The 23,916-nt window shown below is 42.6% G+C and overlaps 2 protein-coding genes across 2 annotated transcripts in view; both read left to right on the forward strand.

Moving 5' to 3' along the window:
* UVRAG (UV radiation resistance associated) overlaps nt 1-23,916 on the forward strand; it is a 166,408-nt gene that overhangs the window by 65,489 nt on the left and 77,003 nt on the right. Inside the window, exons 7-11 of the mRNA XM_077841751.1 lie at nt 6,797-6,902; nt 13,061-13,187; nt 18,028-18,112; nt 18,632-18,719; nt 19,700-19,760. Coding sequence (XP_077697877.1) covers nt 6,797-6,902; nt 13,061-13,187; nt 18,028-18,112; nt 18,632-18,719; nt 19,700-19,760 — 467 coding nt within the window. The remainder of the gene's footprint in view (nt 1-6,796; nt 6,903-13,060; nt 13,188-18,027; nt 18,113-18,631; nt 18,720-19,699; nt 19,761-23,916) is intronic.
* LOC144279983 (uncharacterized) lies at nt 471-2,020 on the forward strand. The gene is made up of 2 exons (XM_077841686.1): nt 471-870; nt 1,453-2,020. Exons 1-2 carry the CDS (start codon nt 471-473, stop codon nt 1,758-1,760), a joined length of 708 nt encoding a protein of 235 aa, XP_077697812.1. The 3' UTR covers nt 1,761-2,020.

A 23,916-nucleotide genomic window follows, 5' to 3' on the forward strand; every position in this document is an offset into this window, starting at 1 on the left:
CTGTCCACACGATGAAGCCCTTTATTTCGACTTAAAGGGCTCTTAAAATCGATTTCCTTACTCCACCCCTGACAAGTGGATTAGCGCTTAAATCGGCCTTGCTGGCTCGAAATTGGGGAACTGTGGACACAATTCGACGGTATTGGTCTCCGGAAGCTATCCCAGAGTGCTCCATTGTGCCCACTCTGGACAGCACTCTCAACTCAGATGCACTGGCCAGGTAGACAGGAAAAGAACCGCGAACTTTTGAATCTCATTTCCTGTTTGGCCAGCGTGGCAAGCTGCAGGTGACCATGCAGATCTCATCAGCAGAGGTGACCATGATGGAGTCCCAGAATCGCAAAAGAGCTCCAGCATGGACCGAACGGGAGGTACAGGATCTGATCGCTGTATGGGGAGAGGAATCCGTGCTATCAGAACTCCGTTCCAGTTTTTGAAATGCCAAAATCTTTGTCAAAATCTCCCAGGGCATGAAGGACAGAGGCCATAACAGGGACCCGAAGCAGTGCCGCGTGAAACTGAAGGAGCTGAGGCAAGCCTACCAGAAAACCAGAGAGGCGAACGGCCACTCCAGGTCAGAGCCCCAAACATGCCACTTCTATGATGAGCTGCATGCCATTTTAGGGGGTTCAGCCACCACTACCCCAGCTGTGTTGTTTGACTCCTTCAATGGAGATGGAGGCAATACGGAAGCAGGTTTTGGGGACGAAGACGATGATGATGAGGTTATAGATAGCTCACAGCAAGCAAGCGGAGAAACCGTTTTTCCCGACAGCCAGGAACTGTTTCTCACCCTGGACCTGGAGCCGGTACCCCCCGAACCCACCCAAGGCTGCCTGCTGGACCCAGCAGGCGGAGAAGGGACCTCTGGTGAGTGTACCTTTTTAAAATACTATACATGGTTTAAGAGCAAGCATGTGAAAGGATTACTTTGCCCTGGCATTCGCGGCTCTCCTGGATGTACTCCCAAAGCCTTTGCAAAAGGTTTCTGGGGAGGGCAGCCTTATTGCATCCTTCATGGTAGGACACTTTACCACTCCAGGCCAGTAACACGTACTCGGGAATCATTGTACAACAAAGCATTGCAGTGTATGTTTGCTGGCGTTCAAACAACATCCGTTCTTTATCTCTCTGTGTTATCCTCAGGAGAGTGAGATATAATTCATGGTCACCTGGTTGAAATAGAGTGCTTTTCTTCAGGGGACACTCAAAGGAGCCCATTCCCGCTGGGCTGTTTGCCTGTGGCTAAACAGAAATGTTCCCCGCTGTTAGCCACAGGGAGGGTTGAGGGGGTAGCCACGTGGTGGGGGGAGGCAAAATGTGTCCTTGTAACAAAAGCACATATGCTATGTATGTAATGTTAACAGCAAGGTTTACCCTGAAAGAGTGTAGCCACTGTTTTATAAAATGTGTCTTTTTAAATACCGCTGTCCCTTTTTTTCTCTCCACCAGCTGCATGTGTTTCAATGATCACAGGATCTTCTCCTTCCCAGAGGCTAGTGAAGCTTAGAAAGAAGAAAAAACGCACTCGAGATGAAATGTTCTCAGAGCTCATGCTGTCCTCCCACACTGACAGAGCACAGACGAATGCATGGGGGCAAATAATGTCAGAGTGCAGGAAAGCACAAAATGACCGGGAAGAGAGGTGGCAGGCTGAAGAGAGGGCTGAAGCTCAAATGTGGCGGCACTGTGATGAGGAGGCAGGATTCAATGCTGAGGCCGCTGGAGGACCAAACCAGTATGCTCCAGTGTATGGTTGAGCTGCAGCAAAGGCAGCTGGAGCACAGACTGCCATTACAGCCCCTGTGTAACCAACCGCCCTCCTCCCCAGGTTCCATAGCCTCCACACCCGGACACCCAAGAACGCTGTGGGGGGGCCACCGGCCAACCAGCCACTCCGCCACAGAGGATTGGCCAAAAAAAGAAGGCTGGCATTCAATAAATTTTAAAGTTGTAAACTTTTAAAGTGCTGTGTGGCATTTTCCTTCCCTCCTCCACCACCCCTCCTGGGCTACCTATTTGTGTGATGAATGAATAAAGAATGCATGAATGTGAAGCAACAATGACTTTATTGCCTCTGCAAGCAGTGATCGAAGGGAGGAGGGGAGGGTGGTTAGCTTACAGGGAAGTAGAGTGAACCAAGGGGCGGGGGGTTTCATCAAGGAGAAACAAACAGAACTTTCACACCGTAGCCTGGCCAGTCATGAAACTGGTTTTCAAAGCTTCTCTGATGCGTACCACGCCCTCCTGTGCTCTTCTAACCGCCCTGGTGTCTGGCTGCGCGTAACCAGCAGCCAGGCGATTTGCCTCAACCTCCCACCCCGCCATAAACGTCTCCCCCTTATTCTCACAGATATTGTGGAGCACACAGCAAGCAGTAATAACAGTGAGAATATTGGTTTCGCTGAGGTCTAAGCGAGTCAGTAAACTGCGCCAGTGTGCCTTTAAACGTCCAAATGCACATTCTACCACCATTCTGCACTTGCTCAGCCTGTAGTTGAACAGCTCCTGACTACTGTCCAGGCTGCCTGTGTACGGCTTCTTGAGCCATGGCATTAAGGGGTAGGCTGGGTCCCCAAGGATACATATAGGCATTTCAACATCCCCAACAGTTATTTTCTGGTCTGGGAATAAAGTCCCTTCCTGCGGCTTTTGAAAGAGACCAGAGTTCCTGAAGATGCGAGCGTCATGTACCTTTCCCGGCCATCCCATGTTGATGTTGGTGAAACGTCCCTTGTGATCCACCAGAGCTTGCAGCACTATTGAAAAGTACCCCTTGCGGTTTATGTACTCGGCGGCTTGGTGCTCCAGTGCCAAGATAGGGATATGGGTTCTGTCTATGGCCCCACCACAGTTAGGGAATCCCATTGCAGCAAAGCCATCCACTATGACCTGCACATTTCCCAGGGTCACTACCCTTGATATCAGCAGATCTTTGATTGCATGGGCTACTTGCATCACAGCAGCCCCAACAGTAGACTTGCCCACGCCAAATTGATTCCCAACTGACCGGTAGCTGTCTGGCGTTGCAAGCTTCCACAGGGCTATTGCCACTCGCTTCTCAACTGTGAGGGCTGCTCTCATCTTGGAATTCATGCGCCTCAGGGCAGGGGAAAGCAAGTCACAAAGTTCCATGAAAGTGCCCTTCCGCATGCAAAAGTTTCGCAGCCACTGGGAATCGTCCCAGACCCGCAACACTATGCGGTCCCACCAGTCTGTGCTTGTTTCCCGAGCCCAGAATCGGCGTTCCACAGCATGAACCTGCCCCATTAGCACCATGATGCATGCATTGGCAGGGCCCATGCTTTCAGAGAAATCTGTGTCCATGTCCTGATCACTCACGTGACCGCGCTGGCGTCGCCTCCTCGCCCGGTATCGCTTTGCCAGGTTCTGGTGCTGCATATACTGCTGGATAATGCGTGTGGTGTTTAATGTGCTCCTAATTGCCAAAGTGAGCTGAGCGGCCTCCATGCTTGCCTTGGTATGGTGTCCGCACAGAAAAAAGGCGCGAAACAATTGTCTGCCGTTGCTCTGACGGAGGGAGGGGCGACTGACGACACAGCTTACAGGGTTGGCTTCAGGGAGCTAAAATCAACAAAGGGGGTGGCTTTACATCAAGGAGTATTTCAGGCAGGACTTCACGGAGGGTTCCAATAAGAAATGGTGCACCTAAGTTATTGTTCTTATTGGAGTAAGGAGGTTAGCCTGGCCTCTGATTGATACATGGCTAGATTTACCTCGCTGTACCTTCTCTGTGACTGACTGCAGTGTGACCTAGAGGAATGAGTCCCCTAGACGGGGGAGGAGGCAAATGAGTACAAAACAAATCTGGTTTATTTCTTGTTTTGATCCACTCCATCTATCTTTTACATCTTTGGCTGGCAGCAGACGGTGCAGAAGGACTGCATGCCATCCACATCTCATGGCTGCCCAGCAGAAGATGGTACAGTACGACTTCTAGCCATCCTCATCTCTTGCCTGCCCGGCAGAAGATGGTACAGTACGACTGCTAGCAATCCATATCGCCTGCCTGCTCACCATAAGATGGTTCAATAGGACTCACTGCAGGACTAAAGAGAATGACCTGGTCAAGTCACTCCAAATTTAGTCCCTGCGCCCACGTCTGCCCAGGTGCTCCCAGCCGACGTGGCCAGGAGCACCTCGGACACAACGAGGACGGCTACCAGTCGTATTGCACCGTCTGCTGCCAGAAGGCAATGGGTTGCTGCTACTGTGTAGCAATGCAGTACCGTGTCTGCCAGCACCCAGGAGACATAGGGTGACGGTTACCTGAGCGGGCTCCATGCTTGCCGTGGTATGGCGTCTGCACAGGTAACTCAGGAAAAAAGGCGCGAAACGATTGTCTGCCCTTGCTTTCATGGAGGGAGGGAGGGAAGGGGGGGCCTGACAATATGTACCCAGAACCACCCGCAACAATGTTTTAGCCCCATCAGGCATTGGGATCTCAACCCAGAATTCCAATGGGCAGCGGAGACTGCGGGAACTGTGGGATAGCTATCCACAGTGCAACGCTCCGGAAGTCGACTCTAGCCTCGGTACTGTGGAAGCACTCCGTCGAGTTAATGCACTTAATGCACTTAGAGCATTTTCTGTGGGGACACACACACTCGAATATATAAAACCGATTTCTAAAAAACAGACTTCTATAAATTCGACCTTATTCCGTAGTGTAGACATACCCTTACAGTGCAAAGGCAGTTACAATACTGTAGTGGAGATTACTAATACTGTTGACCCGTTTTAGTTTAAAATGAATACAAATACCCTTCAGAGGTTCATTCCCTCACCTCCATGCACGAGCAATGCACTTCATGTGTGGGACTCGCGATATTTTTATTTTGATCAGTGTCAGTCATTTCATAATAGGACGACTTAGCTAAAAGGCACTATGGCAGTGGCATGTTTGTCTCACTACAGGGTAGTACCTTTCCATATGAAATTATCATCACCTGAAAATAAGGAAACAAAATATTCAGGCATCTAAGCTATTAAATTACAATTATTACATGGGAACAAATTGGCCAACAGCTCGGCCCTGCATCCAGACTTGAAGACAGTTGAGTTCACCTACACTGGATTTCAGATGATAGTCTCTCGAAGGCTTCACATCCCAGGACCTGTCCTCTGGTCAAGAATTAAGGTAGTTCTCTCTCAAGTTCCAGTCAATAGCACTTGTGCAGCTGAGTTTTCACTGCTGTTCTGTATACGTGTCATGCCACAGGAGCGGAGTGCACTGCCAGTTCAGAAGCAAATTCAAACTAGAATCTCTAGCTGTACTTCCTTTGGGATAACAATCTACACCACTGGCATGGCCTGTCTAAAACAATCTATGGTACAAACTCGTCATGCATAATGGCCATGAATCCCTTGTATTTCGGAACTCATGAGCATTCACATACTACCATTGTTTCAGGCTGCTTTGTGTTTTTGGCAATACTGACTTTGATTTTAAAAAAATTCAATTTTTGGAGTAAATTGAGATCCTTACTGTAAGCATAGTCTCACCTTGAAACCTTGTTTAGGTGGATTCTGTTTTGTATCTCTATTCTGAATATGTTTTAACTGGCTGAGGAACAATGTGACTTCATATAATCATGGAAGTGTAGGTTTGGAAGGGACCTCTAGAGTAATCTATTCCATCCCCTTGCACTGAGGGAGGACCAAGTATACCTATACCATCCCTGACCGATTGTTTTGTCTTAAATAGAAAAAATCTCTGATGGGGCTCTTGAGTTGCTGTTTTTGTTTCTGGACTCATGGTTTGGGATTTCTAAAGGGAACTGAGCACTGAACTCCCCTTTGAATCCTTTGAAAACTCCTCCTATGCTTTATGAGAGCATGGAGTATTGGAAATTTCCCATGTTCTGTTCCCTTGACAGTTTAAAGCGAATATGCCTTATTCTCAATCACTTTACACCCCATGTAGATGCTTACACCTGTGCAAAGTGAATATAAAATGCTGCTATTCTGTAGGGTCCTTTCTGAGCCAAATTGATAAGATGAACTATCTTGTAAAGCAAACGTTTTCTTATAGTCATAAGTATGGCCCCGTTGTTTTACCAGTTGCTTTATAGTATTGGTGAGTTAATTAAAGCTAAATTATGTGCCTTATGGGAAGTATTTGACATGTTTATCTTTTCAGAGTCCGCTCCTCTTCTCCCGAATAGTATTGGAAGTGCTAGATTCCCCTATGGTACTTTCTAGTGCTCTGGGAAGGAGTTTTAAGCTTTTTTAAAGCTTTTTAAGCTTGTTTTGCCATTACATTCCTTCACAGTTCTTTTAATTTCTAGTTAAAAATAGATTCAGCAGTATGTGGTGAGTGCCCATCTCCCCTCCTGCTCCCGTTAGCTAGATTGAGGGGTGCTGAAAATGTAATAACCACCCCATAATATCCAGATCTTCATCCGCTTAGGTCTCGCAACTTCCAGTTAGTTGTGGCACAGTGGGGGCTCCCCTCTGACAGCCCATCATATCCCACTTACCTAATCTCCTGTAGACGCACTATGAAGTTCTGTGATGTGAGTCTCAACCTAGCTAATGGGGAGGACATTTGACACACATGGCAGAGTTAAGACCGTAGGGGTACATTTTGGACATCTAATTACAAAACCTCAGTATCTAAAGAGACCATTGGTATTCTTCCCCTTTTAAAATGGGAGTCAGTAGTTTTGGGTTCATACTGTTTCTGCTGTTTGGAGTAACCAGTATATTCATTACAAGGGCACATTATATAAAAAATATTTCATTCCTTCTATAACTTGTGTTTTATTTTCAGGCTTCATAGAGCCCAGTGTGCAATTAAACAGACTCAGGTAACTGTTCAGAAAATAGGAAGGGAGATTGAAGAAAAACTGAGACTTACATCCACAAGCAATGGACTGGTAGGCTTTGACATTCAACTTTGAAATCTTACTCTTGCAGACTTCCTTAAAAGAATGCAGTTAAATGATGCCCAATGGACACAAGCATCTTTTAAAACTTCAGTATAAAACACCCTTTACATTTAATATCAGCTATTTTGAATGGAAACTTATCTGGAAAGTGCAATGTATTGGATTTTGGATTACATCTACATAACGGAGAAGGTGGGGGGGGATTAATAGGTCACTTTATATTTTACATTGCTAATGCGTAAACATCAACTGTATAATGAACACAACATTTGCCAGCAAAAATAAAATTTTAGAGATTGGGATTAATGATCTACCAGTGGAAAAAAAGTGTGGTGGTTTCTAGTTGTTTGGGTTGAGTCTAATAATTGTACTACTTTGCAGCCCAGTCTTTTGGGCTCAGCGCAATGCATGTAACAACTTCTCAAACACACAAATGACACAGCCATTATAAATATTTACTGTGATTTAGTTATAGCTTTGTATTCTTGTCCTCACTGGCTTTTAGAGAGAAGCAACATATTAGCACTAGTTTCTCTCACAGAACAGCTGAGCTCAGTTCAGAGCTGTGAGCTAATATAGCCAAAACTGTTCATGGTGACTTCATTTAGAAATTTATATTGGCATCCATTGGCAGGCTTCTGGCGCCTTGTATCCCTTTGAAAAAAAAAAAGCCAATCATTTTGTGATGTGCTAGGTCCTGGACTGAGAATACTGAACTAATTTCAGTAAGTGTCTCAAACTAGGCAAAGGTTTTGACAAAATATGGAATATCCATGTTTAATCCTGTTAACTATAGAGTGGGTGAAAAGTAATTATTCATTTTACTCACGTGACAAACCTTTAGATCCAAAGATTTGGTGTATATTTTGATGAGTGGCTCTTTCAAAATTTGGTTCATTGTCTTTAGTACTGATTCATAGATTCATAGATATTTAGGTCAGAAGGGACCATTATGATCGTCTAGTCTGACCTCCTGCACAACGCAGGCCACAGAATTTCACCCACCACTCCTACAAAAAAAACCCTCACACCTATATGTGCTCTTGAAGTCCTCAAATTGTAGTTTAAAGACTTCAAGGAGCAGAGAATCCTCCAGCAAGTGACCCGTGCCCCATGCTACAGAGGAAGGCGAAAAACCTCCAGGGCCTCTTCCAATCTGCCCTGGAGGAAAATTCCTTCCCGACCCCAGATATGGCGATGAGCTAAACCCTGAGCATATGGGCAAGATTCATCAGCCAGATACTACAGAAAATTCTTTCCTGGGTAACTCGGATCTCACCTCATCTAATAGCCCATCACAGGCCATTGGGCCTATTTACCATGAATATTTAATTACCAAAACCATGTTATCCCATCATACGATCTCCTCCATAAACTTATCAAGTTTAATCTTAAAGCCAGATAGATCTTTTGCCCCCACTGCTTCCCTCGGAAGGCTATTCGAAAACTTCACTCCTCTGATGGTTAAAAGCCTTCGTCTAATTTCTAGTCTAAATTTCCTAGTGGCCAGTTTATATCCATTTGTTCTTGTGTCCACATTGGTACTGAGCTTAAATAATTCCTCTCCCTCTCTGGTATTTATCTCTCTGATATATTTATAGAGAGCAATCATATCTCCCCTCAACCTTCTTTTAGTTAGGCTAAACAAGCTAAGCTCCCTGAGTCTCCTTTCATAGGACAAGTTTTCCATTCCTCGGATCATCCTAGTAGCCCTTCTCTGTACCTGTTCCAGTTTGAATTCATCCTTCTTAAACATGGGAGACTAGAACTGCAAACAGTATTCCAGGTGAGGTCTCACCAGTGCCTTGTATAACGGTACTAAAACCTCCTTATCCCTATTGGAAATACCTCTCCTGATGCATCCCAAGACCGCATTAACTTTTTCACAGCCATATCACATTGGCAGCTCATAGTCATCTTATGATCAACCAATACTCCAAGGTCCTTTTCCTCCTCCGTTACTTCTAATTGATGCATCCCTAGCTTATAACTAAAATTCTTGTTATTAATCCCTAAATGCATGACCTTACACTTCTCACTATTAAATTTCATCCTATTACTATTACTCCAGTTTACAAGGTCATCCAGATCCTCCTGTAGGGTATCCTTGTCCTTCTCTAAATTGGCAGTACCTCCCAGCTTTGTATCATCTGCAAACTTTATTAGCACATTCCCACTTTTTGTGCCAAGGTCAGTAATAAAAAGAGTGGTCCCAAAACCGATCCTTGAGGAACTCCACTGATAACCTCCCTCCAGCCTGACAGTTCACCTTTCAGTAGGACCCGTTGTAGTCTCCCCTTTAACCAATTCCTTATCCACCTTTCAGTTTTCCTATTGATCCCCATCTTATCCAATTTAATATTCCCCATGTGGCACAGTATCAAATGTCTTACTAAAATCTAGGTAAATTAGATCCACTGCGTTTCCTTTGTCTAAAAAATCTGTTACTTTCTCAAAGAAGGAGATCAGGTTGGTTTGGCACGATCTACCTTTTGTAAAACCATATTGTATTTTGTTCCATTTACCATTGACTTCACTGTCCTTAACTACCTTCTCCTTCAAAATTTTTTCCAAGACCTTGCATGCTACAGATGTGAAACTAACAGGCCTATAATTACCCGGATCACTTTTTTTCCCTTTCTTAAAAGTAGGAACTATGTTAGCAATTCTCCAATCATACAGTACAACCCCTGAGTTTACAGATTCATTAAAAAATCTTGCTAATGGGCTTGCAATTTCTTCTGCCAATTCCTTTAATATTCTTGGATGAAGATTATCTGGGCCCCCCAATTTAGTCCCATTAAGCTGTCTGAATTTCGCTTCTACCTCAAATATGGTAATGTCTACCTCCATATCCTCATTCCCGTTTGTCATGCTACCATTATCCCTGAGATCCTCTTTAGTCTTATTAAAGACTGAGGCAAAGTATTTGTTTAGATTTTGGGCCATGCCTAGATTATCCTTGACCTCCACTCCATCCTCAGTGTTTAGTGGTCCCACTTCTTCTTTCTTTGTTTTCTTCTTATTTATATGACTATAGAACCTTTTACTATTGGTTTTAATTCCCTTTGCAAGGTCCAACTCTACTTGACTTTTAGCCTGTCTCACTTTATCCCTACATGTTCTGACCTCAATAATGTAGCTTTCCTTGTGGATCCCTCCCTTCTTCCACTCCCTATATGCTTTCTGCTTTTTCTTAATCACCTCTCTGAGATGCTTGCTCATCCAGCTTGGTCTACAACTCCTGCCTATGAATTTTTTCCCCTTACTTGGGATGCAGGCTTCCGATAGCTTCTGCAGCTTTGATTTAAAATAATCCCAGGCCTCCTCTACCTTTAGATCCATAAATTCTTCAGTCCAATCCACTTCCCTAACTAATTCCTTAATTTTTGAAAGTCAGCCCTTTTGAAATCAAAAACCCTAGTTGCAGATTTATTTTTGTTAATCCTTCCGTTCAGTTTGAACTGAATTAGCTCATGATCACTTGAGCCAAGATTATCCCCTACAACCATTTCTTCTATGAGATCCTCGCTACTCACCAAAACCAAATCTAAAATGGCATCCCCTCTAGTCGGTTCAGCAACTACTTGCTGAAGGAATCCATCAGCTATCGCATCTAGGAAAATCTGAGCCCTATTACTATTACTAGCACTCGTCCTCCAGTCTATATCTGGGAAGTTAAAGTCTCTCGTGATCACACAGTTTCCATTAGTATTTACTTTATTAAAAACATTAAAAAGGGCGCTATCCATATCCAAATTAGATCCCGGCGGTCTATAGCACACCCCAAGCACTATCCCAGGGGAGGCTCTAATAGTTTTCTTCCCCAATTTAATTTTTGCCCAGACAGACTCAGTCATATCCATTTCATCGCTTCTTATTTCTTTACATTCTATCTCACCATTGATATACAGTGCTACTCCACCACCTTTACCTTTATTTCAGTCTTTCCTAAACAGCACATACCCTTCAATACCTGTAGTCCAGTCATGACTAGTATTCCACCATGTTTCTGTTATCCCTATAATATCTGGTTTCACTTCCTGCACCATAGCTCTAGTTCCTCCATTTTGTTACCTAGGCTCCTCGCATTAGTGTACAAACATCTTAATTTTTGCTGTTTGGCCTCACTCACATTCTGTACCCTATTAGGCATGGTTATTTTACTACCAGTATAACCTATTAGACTTGTATCTATACTGCCCTTCCTCCTACCCATGGCTGTATCTACTCTTACTTAATTTTCTTTCCTCTCAATGCTAAATTCTGGCGTGGAGATTACCTGGACATCTCCCAACCATCTCCCCCTAATTCCTAGTTTAAAGCTCTCTTAATCAGTTGTGCCAGCCTCCATCCTAGAAGTCTATTTCCTTCCCTACTCAGATGAAGTCCATCCCAAGAGAACTGTCCTCTATCCATGAATGCCTCCCAGTGGCCATACATCCCAAAGCCCTCCTTATAGCACCACTGCCTAAGCCATCTGTTGATAGTCATAATCTTGTCACACCTTTGTTGCCCTTCTTTAGTGGGATTCTGCCTGTTCCTAGAGATCACCTGAGCCTCAGTTTCCTTAAGCGTCTTCCCCAGCCTAGCATAGTCTCCCTTAATACTTTCCAGCGAGAATCTAGCCGTATCATTTGTTCCCACATGAAGGATAATTAGGGGATTCTTTCCCGCTTCCTTTAGAATCCTTTTCAACCTCAGGTCTATATCCCGTATCTTAGCACCTGGAAGACAGTACACCCTCCTATTCTCTGGATCAGCTCTGGTTACAGGCCTATCTATTCTTCTCAGTAAAGAGTCCCCAATCACATAGACCTGTCTTTTCCTAGTGACGGTGCTATTCTCCAGTCTATCCCCTGTTCCCTCTGGCTGCAAGTTCTTTCCATTCCTGTTCTCCCTTGTAATCCTCTTTAACCCATCCTGTATCCTCCTGGGGCTCATATTTGGTGTAATCTCCATTAACTCTTCCCCTTTTCCTATAGGACTAGCCGCTCTTCTCTTCTTCCTTGCCCTTCCACCTTTAGTGACTACCTGCTGAGCCCCTTCATTTTCCAACTCTGCATACCTATTCTTAAGCTCTATTTCTCCTTCACTAGCCCGTCTTTTCCTCTGCCTGGTTCTTTTAGTCACATGCTTCCACTGACCACTTTCCTCACCCAGTCTCCCCTCAGAATTCCCCAGTCCTGCTTCCATCTGCAAGTCTGAGCTTTTCCCTTCAGATACCTCATGTCTTTGCTCCATAATCTGCTCAAACCCCTTCCTAAACTCTACCAGACTTTCCACCTGCATCTCCAAACCTTGGATCTTTTCCTCCATCAGCTCTATCAGACGGCATTTCATACAGACAAAACTCTCTTACCAGGTGCCCCCTCCAGGATCACGTACATACCACAGCTTCCACATCCAGTCATCTTCATTGTGTCTTCCGCTACATGGGTCACTCCCACTGCTGCCTCTGTCTCTGTCATTGCCTTTCCACCTAAATCCTGTTAATCTGGGAAACACACACCACACCAAAACACCACCACCCACAACAAACAACAAGCACCACAAGACAAACTCCCACTCAAACTCCCCTGTTTACAGCTCTGTTTGCTAGCTCCTGTGCTGCTGCAGCTGTCTGTGCCACTGCCTGACTGGCTGCTACCTTTTAGGACCCCTAGTGAGAGAAGCCCCACCCCCTAAATCAGGGCTCAGCTTCAGGTGTGCAGTGTTTCTAGCTGTCTTTCCATATGCCGTATGTACAGATATATTTCCCTACAGGTACAGATGCTACTGTGCAAAGAAGTATATAAAATATATATACTAGACCCAGTCAAAATGCTGCAGCTTCCCAACAGACTTGGGTGTTACATCAGACAAAGCCAGACTTGATAGGCTAGTTTCTGGGAAATGATGCTGTCTCCATTGATACCTTTTCCTCTGCTGCCCTCGAAGCATATTATTGTGTGCATGTTCCCGTTAAAAAAAAAATCAATAACTGAAAATCCTATTTGTAACTATAATTTAGGCATGGTTTCTTGGCAACTGGTTAGCCCAACCTTTGGTGCTGCTGCCAGGGAATGCACATAATTGAATCGGTTACTGTGTTTAATTCAGGTAATCTTTTCGGTATATTTATTGATAATCTTTTTTTTTAATAGAAAAAAAAGAGTGAGTGTTTACAGTTGAAGATTTTGGTGCTTCGGCATGAGCTGGAGAGGCAGAAGAAGGCACTGGGTCGAGAGGTGGCCTTATTGCATAAGAAACAAAATATGTTACTTGACAAAGGTGAGTGCAGAATGAAAGGAATTTTCCAGTGCCAATATTCACAACTCCCTATCCAAAAGGCCAAGTAGCCTGCTTTGAGAGCATGAAAACTACTACAAAAGTGATATAGCTTCAAGTCAGCGGCACTGCTATGGGTAGCTGCATGGCCCCACAGTATGCTAACATTTTTATGGCTGACTTAGAACAACGCTTCCTTAGCTCTCGTCCGCTAACACTCCTACTCTACTTGCGCTACATTGATGACATCTTCATCATCTGGACCCATGGAAAAGAAACCCTTGAGGAATTCCACCATGATTTCAACAATTTCCATCCCATCATCAACCTCAACCTAGACCAGTCCACACAAGCGGTCCATTTCCTGGACACTACTGTGCTAATAAGCGATGTTTACATAAACACCACCCTATACCGGAAACCTGCTGACCACTATACCTACCTATATGCCTCCAGCTTCCATCCAGGACACACCACACGATCCATTGTCTACAGCCAAGCTCTAAGATACAACCACATTTGCTCTAATCCCTCAGACAGAGACAAACACCTACAAGATCTCTATTAAGCATTCTTAAAACTACAGTACCCACCTGCTGAAGAAACAGATTGACAGAGCCAGAAGAGTAGCCAGAAGTCACCTACTACAGGACAGGCCCAACAAAAAAATAACAAAACACCATTAGCTGTCACCTTGAGCCCCCAGCTAAAACCTCTCCAACGCATCATCACAGATTTACAGCCTATCCTGAAAAATGATCCTTCACTCACAGATCTTGGGAGACAGACCAGTCCTGGCTTATGGATAGCCCCCCAACCTGAAGCAAATACTCTCCAGCAACCACACACCAAAAACACTAACCCAGGAACCTATCCTTGCAACAAAGCCTGATGCCAACTGTGTCCACATATTTATTCAAGTGACACCATCATAGGACCTGATTACATTAGCCACGCCATCAGGGGCTCGTTCACCTGCACATCTACCAATGTGATATATGCTATCATGTGCCAGCAATGCCCCTCTACCATGTACATTGGCCAAACCGGACAGTCTCTATGCAAAAGAATAAATGGACACAAATCTGACATTCAAAAACAGGTAGGAGAACACTTCAGCCTCTCTGGCCACTCATTAAAAGATTTAAGGGTGGCGATTTTTGCAACAGAAAAGCTTCAAAAACAGACTCGAACAGGAAACTGCTGAGCTTGAATTAATATGCAAACTAGATACCATTAACTTGGGTTTGAATAGAGACTGGGAGTGGCTGGGTCATTACACATATTGAATCTATTTCCCTAAGTTAAGTATCCTCATACCTTCTTGTCAGCCGTCTAAATGGGCCATCCTGATTATCACTGCAAAAGTTTTTTCTCCTGCTGATAATAGCTCATCTTAATTAGCCTCTCAGAGTTTGTATGGCAACTTCCAACTTATCTGTATGTATATATATTACTTCTTACTATATGTTCCATTCTGTGCATCCAATGAAGTGGGCTGTAGCCCACGAAAGCTTATGCTCTAATAAAATCGTTAGTCTCTAAGGTGCCACAAGTATTCCTGTTCTTTTTGCGGATACAGACTAACGCTGCTGCTCCTCTGAAACATTTCATCTTGTATACGTAGCTGGATTCCCACTTTAAAGTTTGCAGCCATATGTGACATCTTGAGTCCAAAAGGCTTGCACTTAGCCTGTGCAAGCTCTGTATTAAAAGAATTATCAAGTCACAGCATACCAGAGTGATATTAGAAGATGCAAGTGAAGTGACATCAAAAATACTTGTCTGATATCAATCAGGCCTAACAGCTAAAAACACATAAGATTGCTGTATGTGGAGATCACACCAAGAAAGTCAAAGAACTGGAAGGGACCTCGAGAGGTCATCTAGTCCAGTCCCCTGCACTCGTGGCAGGACTAATGATCTAGACCATTCCTGACAAGTGGTTGCCTAACCTGCTCTTAAAAGTCTCCAATGATGGAGATTCCACAACCTCCCTAGGCAATTTATTCCAATGCTTAACCACTCTACAGTTAGGAAGTTTTTTTCCTAATGTTCAACCTAAACCTCCCTTGCTGCAATTTAAGCCTGTTGCTTCTTGTCCTATCCTGAGAGATTAAGAAAAAAATTTTTTTTCTTCCTCCTACTTGTAACAATCTTTACATACTTAAACTGTTATGTCCCCTCTCAATAGTCTCTTTTTTCCAGACTAAACAAACCCAATTTTTTTTCAAGTTTCCCTCATAGGTCGTTTTCTAGATCTTTAAGCATTTTTGTTGCTCTTCTCTGGACTCTCTCCAATTTGTCCACATCCTTCCTGAAATGTGGGGCCCAGAACTGGACACACTACTCCTGTTTCAGAGTAACAGCCGTGTTAGTCTGTATTCGCAAAAAGAAAAGGAGTCCTTGTGGCACCTTAGAGACTAACCAATTTATTTGAGCATGAGCTTTCGTGAGCTACAGCTCACTTCATCAGATGCATACCGTGGAAACTGCAGCAGACTTTATATATACACAGAGAATATGAAACAATACCTCCTCCCACCCCACTGTCCTGCTGGTAATAGCTTATCTAAAGTGAGCATCAGGTTAGGCCATTTCCAGCACAAATCCAGGTTTTCTCACCCTCCACCCCCCCACACCAATTTATTTGAGCATGAGCTTTCATGAGCTACAGCTCACTTCATCAGATGCATACCGTGGAAACTGCAGCAGACTTTATATATACACAGAGAATATGAAACAATACCTCCTCCCACCCCACTGTCCTGCTGGTAATAGCTTATCTAAAGTGAGCATCAGGTTAGGCCATTTCCAGCACAAATCCATGTTTTCGAGCAGAAGAATTACTTCTCATGTCTTGCTTTCAACACTCCTTCTAATACATCCCAGATTATTTGATTTTTTTGCAACAGCTTTACACTGTTGACTCATATTTAGCTTGTCGTCCACTATGACCCCTCAGATCCCTTTCCACAGTACTCCTTCCTAGGCAGTAATTTCCCATTTTATGTGTGTGCAACTGATTTGTTCCTTCCTTAATGGAGTACTTTACATTTGTCCTTATTGAATTTCATCCTGTTTACCTCAGACCATTTCTCCAGTTTGTCGAGATCATTTTGAATTTTAATCCTATCCTCCAAAGCACTTGCAACTCCTCCCAGCTTGGAATTGTCTGCAGACTTTTTACTCTGTATGCCATTATCTTAAATCTTTGATGAAGATATTGAACAGAACAGCATGACTGAACCACTGATAAATACTCTCTCTGGGAACAGTTTTCCAACCACTTTTGCACCCACCTTATAGTAGCTCCATTTAGGTTGCATTTCCCTAATTTATTTTTGAGAAGGTCATGCAAGACCGTATCAAAAGCTTTACTAAAGTCAAGATATAGCACATCTACTGCTTTCCCCTCTATCCACAAGGCTTGTTACCTTGTCTAAAAAAGCTGTCAGGTTGGTTTGACATGATTTGTTTTTGACAAATCCATGCTGACTGTTACTTATCACCTTATTATCTTTTAGATGTTTGCAAACTGATTGCTTAATTATTTGCTCCATTATCTTTTCAGGTACAGAAGTTAAGCTGACTGGTCTGTAATTCCCTGAGTTGTCCTTATTTCCCTTTTTATAGATGGGCACCATATTTACCCTTTTCCAGTCTTCTGGAATCTCTCCCATCTTCCATGACTTTTCAGATATAATTTCTAATGGCTCAGAGATCTCCTCAGTCAGCTCCTTGACTATTCTGGGATGCATTTCATCAGGCCCTGGTGACTTGAAGACATCTAATTTGTCCAACTTACTTTTAACTTGTTCTTTCCTTATTTTAGACTCTTCTGATCCTACCTTATTTCACTGGCATTCACTATGCTGGACATCCAATCACTACCAACCTTCTTGGTGAAAACTGAAACAAAAGTCATTAAGCACCTCTGCCATTTCCACATTTTCTGTTCTTATTCTCCCCCTCCCCCCCATTGAGTAACAGGGCTACCCTGTCCTTAGCTCCATGCTTAATCCAAGCAGTTAGCAATATCCGACATGTACTAAAGCAACGTCACAACACAGTAAGTGATGGTGTAATAATAACACACCTCAAATTAAATTAGTCAAGGATGAGGGATTATTACTAACATTGCAATAATGCCTAGGTTTCACATTATAGAGCCAGACCCCATTCTACTAGGCACAGTACAAAAACAGTCCCTACCCCAAGAAGCTTACTATCTAAGTAAATGCTTTAACCCTCAGTCTGTTGGTACAGAATAAAGCATATTGTTAATATACTCTGTTAACACTAAGTGCTGATCTCTTTTTTTAAAGATCTATGGACTGAGCACCACAAATAAAATAGTTTTGATTTGAGCATGGGACTTTATAGTAGATTGAAAAATAGGACATTCAAAGAATATTGATACTCTAAAAATAGAGGGGTGTGTCGTGGTAACTCTTATCCTTAACTCTACTCTTTTTTTATCCTTAACTCTAACGGTAGAAATAATTGAGCTACTTTGTCTGCATACCTCTGTAACTATAGAGATTGGGGTGGGCAGGTGTCAAAGGAGAACTAGGATTTGCCATTGGCTGTATTTGGTTGGTGTACAGTGTGTGTGGACTGAATTTCTCCCTTTACTGGGAGGGAGGTGTGGTTTTTACAGCTATTCACTCTATTCCCTCATATGGCTGCATACTGTGGAGAACATGCCTAATGGTAATTGAAGAAATTTGTGTACCCAAGCTTGTATCTAATTTTCAGAAGTGTTCCAGTATTGAAGCTTGAGTCAGTTCACTGGATATACAATGCTGTTAAAAGGTTTTTAATCATTTCTCTTCTCTAGGAAATGCATTTGAGACTGAATACCAGAGGCTTCAAATGCATAAAGAATCCCTGCATGAGTTGAGAAAAGAATGCACTGCTAAGAGGTAAAGGCACCGTGATTCCATTCATCTTTTTATTCTGTAATTGGAAAGAGGCTCTTGTGATTTAAGGCATTTGGACTAGAATCACAAAATCATCTCCCTCAGTTCTTGTGTGACCTTGGGCAAGTCACTGTATCTCTGCGTCAGTTTCCTCATCTGTAAAATATGTAACTATGCTCCCTTCTCCTGTCTTGTTTAGCTTTTAAACGCTCTGGGATGGGGATTGTGTGTGTATACAGAGCATAAGATGATGGGGCCTTTTGATGCAATTGTAATATAAATAATTGCTTTATAACACTTAAAACTGGTGTCTCAAAATTGAAAAGGGTGCAAGCAATACGTCAGCATGACTGAAAATTACAGGCCAGTATTGCTTTCTGTCATTATCTTCCCAACTGCAAAGTTATCTGGGGCTTGCTTTTTTGACAGGCGGGTAGGGGGATGTGATTCCTGGGAATGGTGGGGGTTGATAGTGCAAAGACTTTGAGGTCACTAATGATCTTGGTTTTTCTCTCCCTAAAGAGAACTGTTCTTGAAGACCAATGCACAGCTGACCATTCGATGCAGGCAGTTGTTGTCAGAGCTTTCCTATATTTACTCTATTGATTTGGTAAGTTTCTAACTCCTTAAGAAACCTGCTGAATTAGAATGAACTTTGTCTGCCAGATGTGCGCTCTAGCTGCCTTCAGAGTAAAATGCTTCTCTCTTCCACACTGAGCTCCATGCTCATGTAAATTTCTCTCCTGTTTCTTTTCTGATGTTTCTTACTTTGAATCTGACAGTGAGCTTGTCTGGCAGGGACTTCATCTACTCTGGTGTTCCTGCTCCTCTCTCTTTCAGTCACTGGGTTTCCGATTTGGTAATGTTTGCCACAGAACTTCTCCCTATTCTCCTCCCACATCCCAGCCTCCCCTGCTCTCCCTCTCTTTCCTTGTCTTGCTGCAGCAATTTGTTTGGGAATTGTTGCCACCACTGTAGTCAGGCAAATGAGTCCAAAGAAGGCCTGGGGCATGCTTGGGCTGTCACTGTGTCGTCATTCACACTGAATTATTTGTCTAACTTAGATTGTAAATGACACAAGGAAAGGACCCTATTGTGCTGCACTGTAACAGGATACTGCTGCCACCACATGGTAACTTAAACTTGAACCTCTTGTGGTGGCATATGAAATGGCAAGTAAAGCGGATAGTGAGAGCACAATAGAGTAGCTAATAATCATCTTACCAGACTTCACTAACTTAGTTAAACTTTTAGCATACGAGGCAAAAAAAAAATGCTCATCAGAAGATTGAGGTCCAACATTCTTTGCTCAACATAAGTTTCAGATTTTGGAAGTTCTGTTGGATGAAAGTGAATCCATTCCTGTTTGAGAGTTAGTCTTCTCAAAATATTTTAAATTTAATGTTGAGTGAGATATTACTCTGAATTTTATTTAATTTTGAATTTTTCATCTATATTAACTGATGCTTTACAAAGTCTGTGGTCTGATTTTAACATGCCTCTAAGTTTTTTTGCTTGGAATTTGCAACTTCTGTCTTATTTTTAAATGTACTATGTCCCATTCTCATTTTCTGCTGTTCAAATCCATAGAATGATCAAAAGGATTACTTTGTCTGCGGAGTCAAGCTGCCTAATTCTGAAGACTTTCAAGGTAGCTGGCTGTTTCTTTCATTTAGTACCTAGAGTTGTGATGTTACTTTAACATCTCATAGGGCAGACTTACCATTTTAGGAGCCACAGTCCACTTTTGGAGACTGATTGAAAAAAATTTAGACAAGCAGACAGTTCTGATCTAATTTTCAATCCTTGTTCACCTCCGAGTTGAACTAGCTGGGACTTTGATTAAACATTTGTCACTGAAAAAGCTGAACTGTTACAACCAAACTGTTTTTGTGGGAAAGGGCTGATTCGAGTGAATTTCTTGACTTAGAACAAATGTTGAAAAACCTTCAGAATTGTCAAACATACCATTTCATCGTTTTCTAAATAAAGTTGTGGGTGGGGTTTTTTGGGGTTTTTGGTTCAAAACAACTTTTTAGTTAAATTTCAAAACTGTATTTTTAAAAACTAAAAACAATAAAGGGTGACATCTAAATGTTTCAAAATCTCAAAATGAAAAATCAGTCTGATCAAAATATAATCTATTTTGCCAAAATTTGAGGTTTTGTACTAGATAAACAACTTTCCACTGAAATTCTATTCATGATGAAGACTGAATGGTGACATCATTTTGAAGATTATCTTTTTATCACAGTTGCCAACTTTCATGTGGTAAATAAGCACCCTGACTTTCACAATAAACCAAAAATCAAGCTAATCCCATTTTGAAACAAGGCCAAAACAAGCCAATTCCTAAGAACCCCAACATTCTGACAAGATCCCCCTGGTGTGCAGTCTGGGACTTTGGAGGGCCCGCAGTGCACCCTGACTCTCCCCCTGCCTTGACCTTGCTTGCTGGGAGGCAATCAAAGAATAAAAAGAAGTAACAAGCTACAACAAGCCAAAAACTAGCCAACAAGCAACTGTTAAGCCAAAAACAAGCCCAATTTCTGGGGTTTTTTTCCCCATGGGTTTGTTATGTCTGCTTTTTATGCTTTTACACCCCAGTAATCTCCTATAAAACTAACTCCACCTCTGATTTCTGCGGGAGACACACATAGTGCACAACAGTCCTTCTGGGACTTCCCGCAGACTCAAATGTCACCACAACCCCAGTCTTGCAGAAAACTTTGGACGTTATTGGGTAAAGACCAATCCATTGCTGTGAGCTGCTTCTCTCCAGGCCTCCACATTCTGAAAAAATATTTTAAACAGAACAATATCTAGTTGTGGTATTTAATACGTGCCAGGAAATGCTTCAGACCTTGAGTGATTAAAACCCAACCCCCTGTGAGGCACAAAACAGAGCAAATCACACTTTTAATCAGGCAAAAATAGCTAACTTGGGTTACTCACAACATGCAATAAACAGATAAACCTAGAAGGAAATGTTATTTTTGGCTCATGGGAGGTGCTGAAATACTACTGTGATGGGGACATGTACAAAAAATTGGATTCTGAGCTAAATTACATGACACCATATGTTCTGGTTAATCCTTATATACTGACTAACCTCTTTGTGCATACCTACACAAATATTTTAGCTCTAGATTTCAATATGTTTATCTATTTAAAAAAAAAATTCTAGCTTGCTGTGTATCTATTCATATAAACAATATTACACCAAATAGGCTTCATCAAATGCATACGTTCCTATCTTGTTACGGCAATGCTATTTCGGTTGCCTTTATAGCAATATTTATAATATATCATAAGTGCATCTGCAGATGTTCTGTATGGCATGTGTTTTTTGTCTTTGTATGCCTGCGTCTAACACCTGTAAACAAATTTTGTGCAGTTATCTGTACAAGTATTTGAAAATTAGAATGACTAAATTAATAATTGCAAAAAGAAAAGGAGTACCTTAGAGACTAACCAATTAGAGACTAACCAATTTATTCGAGCAAGAGCTTTCGTGAGCTACAGCTCACTAGGAACTCTTGCCTCTCAGCCTTTTGTTCAGTCTGGTAGGGGTGTTGCCTCAGGAAAATAAAAACATGAATTCAAGTAATAAACATAAGCTTGGCCATAGTGGGTCAGACCAGTGGTCCATCTAGCCCAGTATTCTGTCTTCTGACAGCAGCCAGTGCCAGATGCTTCAGAGGGAGTGAGCAGAATAGGGCAATTCATAGTGATCCATCCCCTCTTGTCCAGTCCCAGCATCTGGCAGCCCACAATTTAGGGACACTCAGGGCATGGTTTTGCATCCCTATCCATCCTGGCTAATAGCCATTGATGGACGTATCCTCCACGAACTTATCTAATTATTCTCATAATCTAGTCATGCTTTTGGCCTTTGCTACATCCTCTGGCAACGAGTTCACAAATTGACTGTATGTTGTGTGGAAAAACTACTTCCTCAAGTAGTCTCTATGGGTGCATGCATGTTAGTCAGTCTTGTGCCCCATGCCATCGTGTTATAACATTGCATGGGCAAACTACCCTCAGTTCCTTCTTTACTGCAAAGCTCCATAGCAGAGAACGAGGCTAAAGGCGTGGTAGCAAACCTAGAGTGGCGCACCCATAAGGGGGAAACAACTGAAACCACAGTTACTGTACGGAATGAGTAACTGTTTCTTCCTTTTCGTTTGTATCTCTGCTGCAATGATCGACACCCTCCAACAACACACCTTTCAAGATCCATGGACCCTACACAGGCCTATCACAACATGTGGTAAATCTCATCCAGTGCACTAAATGCCGCAATAACAACTATGTGGGTGAAACCAGACAATCACTCCACTTTCGAACTGTCAGAGAGTTTGTCTTTAAATCATTTTCCTATATCACTTGTGGGTGAACACTTTCACAAAGAGGTCAGATGTAGAGTGCTCGATCAGTCCTCATCCTCAAAGGAAACCTTCACAATGCTCTCAAAAGATGAGCATGGGAGCTTAAATTCATAACTCTGCTAGACACTAAAAATCATGGACTGAACAGAGATTCTGGATTTATGGCTTATTACAACAATCTGTTACCTGCTAACCCCCTCTTGAAGTCCTGTGACTGCAGAGGTGTTAATGGGCCACTCTACTTTGAATGGTCCCTTAGAATATGGTCCCTAACTCCTTATGCTAAACAATCTGTTCTACCTTGCATTTAGCTGTGATCTTCAGAGTACCTTTCCCAGACCTGAAAGAGAGCTCTGTGTGGCTCGAAAGCGTGTCTTTCTCACCAACAGTAGTTCACCCACCGTATCTCTCTAATATCCTGGGACTGACTTGGCTACAACTACACTACATACGTCTTATAATTCTGTTCTTTAATATAGTTTCAACCAATTGACCTAGTATTGAAGTTAGGCTGACTAGTCTGTAATTGCCAGGATCACCTCTAGAGTCTTCTTTAAAAACTGGAATCCAGTCATTTGGTACAGAGGCTAATTTAAGTAATAGGTTACATACCACAGGTGGCAGTTCTGCAATTTCATATCTGAGTTCCTTCAGAACTCCATTGACACCTTGGTGGGGGACAATTCCTCACATTTGCCTCCTAAAAAGAATGGCTCAGGTGTGGGAACCTCCCTCACATCTTCTGCAGTGTAGTTGGGTGCAAAGTATTAATTTAACTTCTCTATAGTGGCCTTGACTTCCTTGAGTGCTCCTTTTAGCACCTTGATTGTCCAGTGGCCCAGTGGTTGTTTGGCAGGCTTCCTGCTTCTGATGTACTTAATTTTTTTTTGGCCTCTTTTGGTAGTTGCTCTTCAAATTCTTAATTTGCCCTGCTTAATTATACTTTTACACCTGCCTGAGTTTATGCTCCTTTTTATTTTCCTTGACTTGCAATTTTTAAAGGATAACATTTTGCTCTAATGGCCTCTTTTACTCTGTTTAGCCATGGTGGCAATTTTTGATCCTCTTACTATTTTTTATTTATGTGGGGTATACATTTAATTTGAGCTTCTATTATAGTGCTCTTGGCTTCTTTGGTATTCTTCCCCCTCACAGGGATGTTAAATTCAATTCCATTATGGTTGTTATGTTGTCACTTGTCCATGACAAATATCCATGATAAAATCGTAGCCTTAGTCATAACTTATTGGTGCTATCCTGAGAGACTGAGTCCTTTCAAGTTTGTCACAAGGAATTAGTCAGCCTGCCCTGCGGCATACTACAGACTGTGTGAATGGAAAAAATGAAATATTGATATTTTTAACTTGGGAAATATTGTTTATCTGATTTCTTGCATGTTAACATAATGTGTTAGTG

This window comes from Eretmochelys imbricata, chromosome 1, assembly GCF_965152235.1.
Source record: "Eretmochelys imbricata isolate rEreImb1 chromosome 1, rEreImb1.hap1, whole genome shotgun sequence".
In the NCBI taxonomy this organism is placed as follows: domain Eukaryota; kingdom Metazoa; phylum Chordata; order Testudines; family Cheloniidae; genus Eretmochelys; species Eretmochelys imbricata.